A 12,410-nucleotide genomic window follows, 5' to 3' on the forward strand; every position below is an offset into this window, starting at 1 on the left:
TTTTTCTGCATTCCCCCTGCGGCTCGGAAATCCCCTTCTCAGCACGCTTCCCCCTTCCCGAGGGATCAGCATCCTGGGAGAGCACATGCGGCAGCCGCCGTACGGAATGTCCAAGCACGGGTTTTTTCTGCCTAGTAATTTGAAATGTAGACGAAAGTGCACCCAACCACACACTCCAATGCATGGTTAAGTTTAAGGTCTGTAAGTTTAATATTTAAAGTTGCCGTCAGTATTAGAAATGAAATTTATGGAAGTATTTAGATATTGGACAACACATTTCTTTATCATCTTATGGGCTTTTAAAACCATGAAGTACTACATTAACTGACTGCTCTGTTTGAGCAGAAAGTTTTCACAGACTGTTTAGTCCGCAGGCATTTTCTCCACAGGCACAGATGGAAGTAAGGACCACTTTGTAGTAGAAGTAACAGTACAATGTTAATTTTCTTCTTTATTCATTGTGAACAGGATATTCAGATTTGCACCTTGGTTTGGCCCAGCATTGCAGGAGAAATAGTTTGGGATGTGACCTTTGTCGTTGTTTTCTTTCTAATACCAGGATTAGTCATTGTCATCAGTTATTCCAAAATCTTACAGGTACGTTTTTCCTTTAAATTTCATTGTAGAACAAAGGGAAGCAAACAGTTACTCACGAGGCATCAATGTACTGTCACTGAATACAAATACACCTAAAGGGAATAAATATCATTTGCTCAGGACGTGGTAAATATGTGATATGAAGTGAGGCACTTCGACCTATATGTAACAGCCTATACGGTTCAACTAAGAACGTGCTTAAACAGCACATTACCAGAAGTCCAACACAAAGTTTGTTTTCATTTATATATGGTATTCAATACACTTCTCCATTTATGTGCTGTTCATATTGAAAGACTGTCAATCTCCTCAATGCTAAAAGAGTCAAGCATTTGAAATAAGTAAAAACCACATTTTGCTTTCCTTGAGCCTAAACTCCAGTCTCAAGGGATTTGTAAGGGCACAAAGAGAGGCAGGACTAGAAAAAAATCCATCCGCTTTTAGACCTACTGATTTTCTGCGTGTACTTTTAGTACAGAGATCTCCTTAGATTATTCTTAGTGCTCCACAATTACAAGCTTTGCAAACAAAAACTGTAAATTAAACATTGTGATTCCACTTTCTTTCTTAGTAAATGTTGTTTAACTGCTGAAATAGAGGCCTAGACACCAGGCACCACAGAGTTCTAATCTATATTCTAGCAAGCATTAGTTACCTGAATTCCTTTTAAAACATCTGATTTCATATCCCTTCCTCTTCCAGAAACAGCAAGAAAGAGCTAGAAATCTTCAAACTAGGCACTGCAATGCCTAGTTTTTAGCAATTGCCCCTGAAAGGTTCTTGATTCCTGTATTTGGTAATTAAACTTCTCATACTATATATATAAGAAAAATTGATATTTTTTGAAAGGAACCTCAAAACCACAGATTATTGAGCAGAGAATTAAAAGATGAAATGCTGAACACCAAGGGGCTGTGAGTACATGCACCAGATGTTTCAGTGAACCTAGGACCAGGAGTCTGGGTTCTACATGTACTTGCCTATTGATCAGGCTTAAACTCATAATCAAAATCATTAGCTCTTAGTTTCTGTACGCTCTGTAAGCTCATTATAACCTCGAGGTAAATGCATTAGGTAAACCTCTTCTAGTGAAGCACAGCACTTTCCTTTTGCAGTCTCATATTTGCTGCAGCTAAAGAACATACAGTGACTCTGGCAAGTCTGAGCCCTTGGAAAGAACTGCAAAAACCTGCCAGAGCCCTTGGTCAGAGACCAGGACAGGAATGGTGCTTCTCTTGTCCTTGCAGACTCCAGTTTACAACAAGTAAATTTAGAAAACAAAATGGCAAGTAGGGATCTATAAACCCCAAACAGTGTTTGAAATTCTGGATTACAAGACAGCCCTGTGCTGCCATGCTCATGTTTCTTTTCCAGCTTGGTAACACAGATGCTAAGATGCATTACCATTTCTCCTGAACTGAGAAAGGACCAAGGCCCATAGCAGGATCCCATCTGTTATAACTGAACCTCCTCCTCCACACAGCTCTCCAGGAAGCAGCTAGAACTCATGCTGTAGAATGTCTTAATATCTGATCCATGCCAAAGAGCAGATTCACCCCAGGAGAACGTTCCTGATGCCAGTGCACACAGAGTACAGTGCTCAGTGTTGCTGGAAGCAGTCCAGAGCATTTGTGTATTCAAATAACACGGATTAGAAGTTGTGATTTGTAATTAAGTTAGTTGGTTTTGCACTGTTCCCCCTCTCAGGCAAGACTTAGATAAGAGGCTAGAACTAGTAAAGACGTTCATGTTCTGGGAGTTACATACTTGTATATTCATGACATCTAAATTCTTGGTTCTCAGAGTGTGGTCCAGGTACACATGACAGGTATCAAGATTCCTTATACTAAGCAGACCAAAAGGGGATCCAAAACATATCACCGCCATCCCAGTTCCATTGAGTGCCTCCTTAAGATGCGGTTTCATCTTATTTACTGCAGTCCTGGTGATTCTTGCATTCTTAGTTCTAGGCTGTACAGCTCCAGCGTGAAAGATGGAGGGTTCTTATGTGGGACAGGTACAAAGGTATCTGATGAGGACATTCTGTAGCCGTTCTGAACAGCAGAGGCTGAGGAGGGTGCAGAACTTGGTTTTCCCATTTTTATATTAGAAGTGGATATTAGTCCTTTGTATTTTGTGAAAACTTCATGCTTAATAAGACAGGTTAGGTGCTCATTGAGAACACCTCTTGGGTTGGATTGTTTGGAGGAGTTAGCCTAGTTTCTGGATTCCAAGTGTATAAAGCAGAAAATCATCAGGCTCGAATAGTTTTACTTGCTCAGAGCATTGGAATTCTCTGCCTCTTTTAAATCACGGATGCAGCTAGTTAGGCTGTTCCCTTCTCATGCTCAGCAGCTGTTGAGAAGCTCATTTCTGGGTCACCAGTTTTTATTTATCCACTTACATTGTACTGAAATCTTTGTTAGATGTGTACGTTCTTAATATTTATTCTAGGTCATGTATCTGTGAATTCAGAAAACTGAAGAAAGAATGACAAATTACACAATATATATGTATTTAACCATTTTCATCCTTACCTGAACCAGGAAGCTATTAAGTATTACTTGTATTAGTGTTATCCTTTCTTTAGTTATTGCTAAAGGGAAATGTCACACATAAAAGTGGCAGGAACAGTCTTACACCTTTTGATTTTCCTACTTAGACACAGAATTGTTCCAGGCTTTTGCAAATGCCCCTTCTTTACCCATGTGGGGGGTAAAATGGCATCTCCATTATTTAGCATAAATTTTTGCTAAATATTTCATTTTTATTTATGTAAAATATAACTGATTTAACTGTGCTGTACCAGGGTCAATGAAGACAGGGATGTAAAACATGAGATTTAGCGTTTTCTGCAAGTGATTGGGATTCATATTCTACCTAATAACAGATGATTCACACCCAGGAACAGTAGATTCCCAAACTGCCTATAGTCTGGTTTATTCCATCAGACGATATTTTCACAGGACACAGATTTTCATAGTGACAAAAGGATCCGTAAGATTTCAGGTTAGTTCATAGAAAGCAATTCTGATTACTGACTGAAAAACTAAAAGTTTACACGAAACTTAACATAAAATCCTGTTCACATTTAAAACATATCGTGATCTAGTTACTGTAATAAGTTCATGCTCCTTCTAATACCTACCTTATAATATCAGCATGACCACAAGAAAGTTGGATTATGTTCCTTCTTGTGCATCAACAGGATTGTTAACTATGTTCCAGTTTGCATTTGTGAAAAAAATCAATGGGTTGTTTAGATAGAACAAATGAGGTCCTAATTTGAAGTTAATGGGATTTCATGAGTTATTAAGGCTCTGTTTTATGTGGAAAAGTATTTATGGCTGGGAGAGAGCCATGAGGAGAACAACCAGCTTGACTAATACAGTAAGGTGAGTTCACAGCTGAGAGGAAAAGAAAAAGTTGCTAGTAAAGGGAGAATGTTTGAAGCGGAACCATTGACAGATAGTAAATTTGGAATTCTGCAATCCTTTTTCTGTAATCACTTTTCAGAACAGAAACATCATGTGCTGAGATTTACTTTTGCACTTGTAAATGTCTGTCAATAATTTTTCTAGGTTTCAATGAAAGTTACTTTCTTCTCTTTACTGCAGATTACAAAAGCATCAAGAAGGAGTTTAAATGCTGGTTTAGCCTACTCAGAAAATCATCAGATTCGCATTTCTCAGCAAGACTACAAACTATTCCGAGCCCTCTTTGTGTTGATGATCTCATTTTTTTTCATGTGGAGCCCAATTATAGTAACTATTATTTTAATATTAGTCCAGAACTTCAAACAAGATTTAAATATTTTGCCATCAGTTTTTTTCTGGATAGTGTTATTTACTTTTGCCAACTCTGCTGTCAATCCAATTTTGTATAATGTTGCCCATTTCAGACGTAAATGTCAGGAAATTATCCTTTGTTGCACAGGGAACCCTGTAAGGCATGGGGCTGGTACAGACACCACTGCAAGAAGAAGCAACCGTGAACAACCAAATTTGTCCGTCATTACCAGATAATTATTTAAAGTCTGAGCAGTGCCGTGCTTTGGATGTTACACTATCCCAGGTTGAATAGGTCACTATGTTATAGTACTATATGCCAGAGAAGGAAAAAACCCGCTATATCTGTATTTTGATTCCTGCAGGTAAAATTCTCGACTCCACCACTTTGCCTCAGTAATTTAGACAATTTAATCCAATGGATTGAATTCTCCACTTACACTGAAATAAATAGGAATACGGCATCTTGGTGAATGTAAAATATATTTGAAATAAGTACTTAATAGAAGAGTTAATTTCTATGAGGTTACAGTTTCACTTGGCATAAATGTCATTACGTTTGATGAGGTTATAGTGAATTGCTGTCAAGAGGGCACCTGATCCATTTTTACTCTTTAGTTTCTACTGAGTAAGGGAGATCAACTTTCTAGTGAAAATAGAAAGTATCTACTCTAGTGAAAGCAGAAAGTATGTGCTCTTTTTTAAATCCCATGTAAAAAGGCACTTGATTATACGCTTAGATAATTGACTGCCTGAACATAGGATTGAACAGACTAACCAATTTTGTGTGAGAAACATGATGATAAACATGTATTATCACCAAGTGAATGACCAGTTTGGTTCCATCTCAAATTAAAGATGTGGACATAATGCTTGTTATTTATAAATAAAGAATAAATAAATTCATGTTTACTTGTTATGTGTAAAGTAGCTCTTTTAAAAAGATGCGTGTTTTTATGTATTCAGTAGTCATATAATAAAGATAATCAGTGATACGTAGGGTCACTGATACCCCTTCCTCCTTTCTAAATTGCTATTGGGAATGATTTCCAGTATTTCCTAGAAAAAAGATGACCTTATATTTGAAAACAAATTAAATACTGGGGTTTTTTTTAATTAAAACTCAGAAATTGAAACTGAAAAAAAAGAAGGATTAAATTCTTAATTATCACCATCTGTCACCAGTTCAAAGCAGGGCATTAAGATAATGGTTTGCTAATAAAACCAATGTCTACATATGTACAGATTTGCATACAAACAATTTGTATCTCCTGTAATCCAAGTTTATTAAAGTGTTTCATTGGTTTATTAACAAAGTGAGCTACACAGCTCAGATAAATATACCCCAAATCTAAATGAAGCCGTTTGAAAGGTTTTCAAGAGAACACCTGATCAATGCGTTAGCTTTACATCCATGGTGCTGTTGCATGGTTTCTCTCCGTAGTTCTGGATCTCCTTAAGAGCAAAATCCTGAAACACACAAACCCCAAAATTTTATTTTTCAGCCACACTAATTAAACCACACCAGAAAAAATTAAAATAGACAAACTTTCACCAAATTTAAAATGCGTACATATATAATATCTTTGAAGTGCTCTTGAGTCCAGCAGTCTGGTCCTCATAATGACAAAGTAAATGCCTTTCTCTGCAGTTTATAATTCCGAATAATTTTCAACAAGGAACAAAACATTAATTCATCCAATCTGTTACACCTGACCTAAGCATTTTAATACTTTTTTTCCCATCAAGGTAAGTTTTGTACATCTATTAGTTTTTGGGGGGAGTGTAATTTGACTAAAGTAGTAATTTAAGTGCTAATGGAAAATCTTTGGGGGAAAAAAATCAGCCTCAAGACATAGGCAGAGTATGCACGATTAGAATACACAACCCTATTCTTGTAGCATCTAACTAACACTAAGGTAATTACAGGTCCTGATCACAGTAAGGGGAAATTGCAAATTCCTGCCTTTCAAGTTTCATGAGTATTTTGGTGCTGCGCTCATAAAGATAAACGCTGTCATAATCCTCAATTAAAAGAAGTCAGCAATAAGGATCCAAGCTACTATTTTTCATTTACAATCAGCATGGAACCCATATAGTCTTATCAGACACTGCACTCACCGTCTAACATCTGAATATAAATTATGATAGCAGACAAAGAACACAGCACTCAGTGCAACTTGCTATGTTTGATATTTCTAGAACAGATTAGAGGCAGCATGATCAACTTTTAAATTAAGTTTAAGAAGTCAAAGAATATTTAAGGCTGAACTTTCAAAAGGCATTCTGAGCTTTTATTTTTAAATTACATTATTAGTTCTATATTCTGTGAAAGAAAACATGAGGACTCTATTAAATAGAAGTTCTGAGATATCTGAAAAAAAGTATCACAATTTATTAATAAATTAATATATTAAATGTCTCTTTGGTTCATCCTTTCTTGCAAAGATTGACAGTACATTAATGGCCTTGCAATCTTCACGTGGTGTAGAAAGAATAGACTAAACGCAGATTCCACCACGCTGAATCAGACCAGCACTTGGACTAGCCCAGTGTCCTGATTTTACGGTAGGTAGTACTTTCTATGTGTTTGACAGAAACAGAAGGAACCACCGTAACACACACCTCTCAAAATCACAGCACACCAGCTGTATGTCTGCACTTTGATTTTATAAAAGAACATCCCTAATCATCTCATTATTTTGTTTTCTCATCTTCATAAATTTTTATTCTTGCTCTACTTCATTTGGAGAGCATTTTTGCAGCATTCAAACAAAAAAAATAATGAATTTATATAATGACATTGTTTCTTTTTTATCCTACCCTTTATGCAATCGTTCGTATCATTCACAAAAGCCAATTTCATTTGCATTTATGACATCTCTTAGTCCTGACTGCCTTAAATCTCAGCTGTCTTTTGTGTTGTCTTTATCTTTCAAGACAAAAATTTTTATTTTCGTTGTTGTCAGGCACTTTTTCCAGGTCACTAATCAGTACTCTAAACAGCATCCACCTTAGCAGATCTTTCAGGCACCCTCTTATCAGCACACCAACTTTACAACATAGCAATATATTACTCTCTGTTTATAGGTCAGATGAACAGGTAATAGAGCCACAAGAGCTGACTGTGCTCATCTGTTCTGACTTTCTTCATAATACAGAAAAGTTCCTTCAGTCAATCCCAGTTTGTTTTAACATGTGATTTAGAAAAACCTTTAATCTTGATTTAGAGATTTTAGTGATGAAGAACATACATCAGCTCTTGATAAATTGTTCCAAAGGTTAATGACCTTTGGAGTTAAACAAATGGCTGTTTATTTCTGCACTGAATGTGTCCAGTTTAAAGTTCCATCCATTTTAATTTATTTTTCCTATGTTTGCAAATCCTTTATTATCCAATCCCCATTGCTTGTGTGGGCAAGCACAGACTTTGCTCAGGTCAGCCTTTAATCTCTTTCTGAGGAGGAAAGAGCAAGGTCTTTGAAGCACTCACTAGAGGACACATTTTACAAATTTTAAGTAATTTTCCTCCGCTCGTCATTGAAACTTCTAACTCATCCTCGGTACCCTTTCGAGTTATGATTATCATCAAAGATGACATATCAAGGAAACCTACACCAAGCACAACAGTCTCATACGAGTGTGTACATTCAACTTCTGCTTCCTTGGTTTATGCATTAACTCTTTTGGCCACAGCATTACATTGAGAGTTCACATTCTGCTGATTCACCAGCCAAGTCTTCTGTAGATACTGTGTCTTCCAGAATACGAGAGGGGGGGTGGATAGGGGTTTACTATTATTACATTACTATTTTATTTGTGCTAAATATTCTGATCTGTCTTCTTCATTCTTTACTGTTCACCGCTTTGGGTGTAATCTTTATCAGTAAGTATATTACGTTTTCTTCTACATCAATGATTAAAGCAGCATGAATTACCATTTGGCCTTTTCTAATGTACTTGAGCACAAGTGAGCTGATCTATATCCTTCCCTGTATTGCATGTTCAGCCTGACTATATAACTCAAGATAGCGTCATACTTCCAGTGTGATGGATATGTTCCTCTTCCACAACCCTTTGTGAAACAGTTGGCATGAGAACCTGTGAGAAAGGGTCTGCTATAAGGTATTCTTTCCAAGACCTCAGATTTTCCCTGAAAGCACTTTATGAAGAATTTTTCAAAGACGCTTTTGAAAATACGTTCTATTCTCTTCATCAGCTGTTTTGTGGAGAAAGGCAGAGTTCTGATTAAAGAGATGTAATTTCTTTTTACAGCAACAATGACGTTTATCCTTACTATGTTTGCTCATACTACGTTGATTTCATTGTTTTACAACTTCCTCCAATTATTGTTGCAGCTGATGTGATATGCCGCATAAAATCTATACACCTTAGCTCTCCTTCAGATAAGGGAAGTAAAAGTTCGAGATACCTTACTACAAGCTCCAGTTTTCAAAAGACAATATTAGAGCCACCAAGTAAAAGACCTCAAGCTTTTGCTATTTATGAGCAAGAGACTCCCAGCACTTTAGTCATTAAATCCTGAAATGAAATTCTTCAGAAAAAAAGTTCTTACCATTATGAACAATAACTCTGTATTTTCTGTCCAAGCAGAGGTCTATCTGCTTTTGTCTGACAATTTTCTGTGCCTCTGGAGGCAATCCCTTGGGATCGCGGGAGAACACGAAGGAATAGCTATCAGCACAAGTGCCATCTTCATTTAGTTGGCGGCAGGAGTAATGAAGAGCATACGTATCATAATCTGTGTCCACTACCCAGTGATCGTCATCTGGAAGAAGCCATAGCAAAGAAATAAAAGTGTTAGAGGCACAAGTAAAATCTACCAAATCTAAAGAGATTGCTGCCATAACTCTGAAAAGAAAATAATATGATGAAGATAGGTATGAATGATAACAGATTAGCTCTTAGTTTACTCCTGTGTTCAGTATTTACTTCCATGTTTTGGGGAAAGTTTAGGTTTTGTTTCTTTTTTTTTTTAAAAGCCTATTTATCAGCAACAGTGCTAGGGAGAAGAGGAAATGGTTGGCACCACTGCTTCTCCTCTAACATGGGTGCAGAACAAGAGCAGCATGAAGAAGTGCTAATAAATGCCTGAACATCATTATAAAACGTGGCAACAAACACAAAAAAAGAACCATGTATTACAGTAGCTACCATGAAGTACAAAGAAAGCTTTCTTATTTTAACCAAAAAAGGGAAACAGTCATATAGTGAAGCTAAATGTGCTCTTGGTCATGGTAGTCATGCTCCAGATTACTCAAAACCATAACTATTTTCCAACCAGGGATGTTACTTAAACTGTATTTTTAAGGACGAAGTTTATCACGCAGTTTCCATGCATGTTAGAAATGTATTTGCTACAAGCTCTAGCATAAATCCTTTTCTCAAAACACAGTAACAGTTTCAGAGGATTCTTAACTATTTAGCTAGGTAATCTGATAAATACCTGCTCACGCGGACACCTGGTGCTAACAGAAGTGAACCTAGGTGTTTGCAGTAAAAACTGTCGTCTCTGCACCTTCATCTCTGGAGCAAAAGATCCTCCCTTGTGCTATGTCTGTGCTGCTGAAGGCAACACTGGATGTTCTCTTCCCTGTCTCTTGTGTGGGTGAGGACCACAGCTTTTGGAAAGGTAAAGTCTAGGGTCAGCCAACAATCTGAAGTATCCATGAAAACATGATTCAGCAGCATGCTGTGAGAAGATTTGGCAAGAATTCAAGAACAATTGGCATCAAAGTATTCTTTGTAACTGTGCCTTTGGAGAGAAGGGAGCTCAAATCACTTCCAAATTCCAACTACTTCTCTTGGAAACAGCCCACGGACATGTCTTGAGCTACAAGTGTCTGAATCTCTACTTGGCTCTATAAACTAATTTTGAGCTGGGTGTGACAGATGACAGAAAAATATGAATATATATGCTGGATCATATTTGTTTCTTAAAACAGATAAATCTCTATGTTTGCAGACACAAGCCCAAGCAAAATAGCAGTTGCAAAATATTCCCTGCTCGGGCAGGACTGACATTAGGCTTTTCAGAGAGAAGAGAAGCAGCTGATAACAAAGTTCTGAACTAAACCAAGACTTCAAGTACTTCATCTGCCTTTCATTTCTTTCCAAACAGTGACTTTTGCTTATATTGTTTGGCAACAAACAAATAAAATACAAAGATATACAAAGGCCTGGTCTTCACTTGTTTCAAGATAGTCAACCAGCTGTCCCATAAAAAAGGTAACGATTAACTTATTCACATTAAAGCTTTGCTTTATGATAGTTATTACATGTCTTAAGTGTGGTTGGGAAATCCAGCATTACTTTTTTGCTTCCCTAGCATGGACGTACAACATAACTAGGCTCCCAAGTAATTCTGCATCTTCAGTAGCCAAGTACTCACTTCCTTTTTGCAGAAAAGAGGCAACACCCCAGTACTTCATCTTGAACTTGGCAGGATCCTCTGTGTCGGTGAAAGAGCCAATCATGTCAGCACAGACATCCCAGTTACTGCAGCCAGAGAGAAAGAAAACACATTCAAACCTGGCAGCACAGACAGCACAGCGGTAGCAGGTAGGATTAGAGCACCAGTAAGCTTAGTGTTCCTTAATGAACAAGAGGAAGATTGCAAGCAGCTTACTTGAAGAGTCTGACTCTGCCCTTTGCAGTTGCACTCATTTGTCCATTCTCATCTACGGTGAACTGGGCTACCACGTTGTCCTGCAGAAACAGCCCCTCAGGATCTTTTTTTGCCATGGCATACCAGGTGCCACTGTACTACAAGGAAACAAGAGACACTGCAGTTAGACCTAGAAGTATGGAAAACATTACAGACGTGACATCACAGAGGGGAGGACATGCAGATCTTGGACACCATGCCTCAGAGAGGTACCTAAGAAACAAATCTAGCTGTTCCAACAGCATAAACCCACCCACGTGTCCTGGTTCAGCCAGGGTATGTGAAGGAATTAGCTCTTTTTTTGGTATCTTATTTGCATTTGCAATTCTCCAGTATCTAGACTACAAAATCTGGTGGGAAGAGGATAACATTTGGCAGCTCTTCACAGATCCATGTATGAATGCTTTTTCCTTGCAATCATGTCTGCAAAAACCCGAGTATTAATTTTTCACAGAAACGACCAAATCACTACACTATTGTTTAGACTATACAGTTTGAGACCAGTCTGTTAAACCTCAGTTTCTGCAGTATTCCTTTATCAGGTACATCAGGATCCAGCATCTCTGGAGGTGTGGCAGCATCACACACTTCTGTTTCTCAGTATTGCAGTCTGTGACTTGAGAGTGAAAACATGAACATGCTGGTGCTGCTGAATCCAGATTTTGTAGCCTGGGAAAAGGAGCTAGGCAAAACATCACTGATCCAGGAGGGAAAGAAGTTTACCCTGATCTTGTCGAAGTTCTCCTTGACTTTGAAGCTGCTTACTCGGCAGTCCCGCTGTGCTCTGCTGCTGTCCATCAGTGCTAGTGCCAGCAGCAGCAGCAGCAAGGGCAGAGCTCTCGCCATGCCGTCCCTGCAGCAACAGCAAACAGACAGAGAATAGCATCAGAAACAGGCTCTGTCACACAAGCGAGGAGGGGAGGAAGGCTGCCCTGACAGGTCCCCAGGGCATCATGCAGCTTTTCCCTGATGCATGCGCAGGCAAGGCACCCCAGCCTGCCACAGAAGGGTCCCTTACAGACAGTACTGATCTCTGTAGCCTCTTGAGAACCCAAGCGTTGATGGCAGTGGCGGGACACCCAGACAGGGAATGCTTTATGTAGTCCTGGGGCTTTCGCAACCCACCAAGGTACAAAGCAAGTATTGGAGGGGGAGTAGGGAGGCGGGTTGATGTATTCTAACAGCCTTTTGCATAATATCCATGGGCTCAGGTGATTTTTGACCCTGTCCTGCAGCCAAGCAGGCGCTAGGAGCAAATACCTCTCTTTGGTTTTCTTAAACCAAAGGCAGAGCTCGCACCAGGGGGAAGCGGTGTGTATGTGTCTGGGGACAACAAA

The 12,410-nt window shown here is 38.5% G+C and overlaps 2 protein-coding genes across 2 annotated transcripts; one reads left to right on the top strand and one right to left on the bottom strand.

Moving 5' to 3' along the window:
* Positions 1-468: 468 nt before the first annotated feature.
* Positions 469-4,677, top strand: FFAR4 (free fatty acid receptor 4; the record flags this gene model as incomplete). Its single annotated transcript, XM_010136795.1, has 2 exons — positions 469-597; positions 4,215-4,677. Coding segments are annotated over 2 exons (537 nt in total), but the record flags the coding sequence as incomplete, so codon positions are not given.
* Positions 4,678-5,494: 817 nt separating this feature from the next.
* On the bottom strand, positions 5,495-11,919 carry RBP4 (retinol binding protein 4, plasma). Its single transcript, XM_010136796.1, has 5 exons — positions 11,797-11,919; positions 11,035-11,171; positions 10,798-10,904; positions 8,962-9,174; positions 5,495-5,855 (listed from the first exon to the last, which is right to left on the bottom strand). The coding sequence occupies exons 1-5, from the start codon at positions 11,917-11,919 to the stop codon at positions 5,842-5,844; spliced, it is 594 nt and encodes a 197-aa protein (XP_010135098.1). The 3' UTR covers positions 5,495-5,841.
* Positions 11,920-12,410: the final 491 nt, after the last annotated feature.

Source organism: Buceros rhinoceros, unplaced genomic scaffold, assembly GCF_000710305.1.
Source record: "Buceros rhinoceros silvestris isolate BGI_N320 unplaced genomic scaffold, ASM71030v1 scaffold16765, whole genome shotgun sequence".
Classification (NCBI taxonomy): domain Eukaryota; kingdom Metazoa; phylum Chordata; class Aves; order Bucerotiformes; family Bucerotidae; genus Buceros; species Buceros rhinoceros.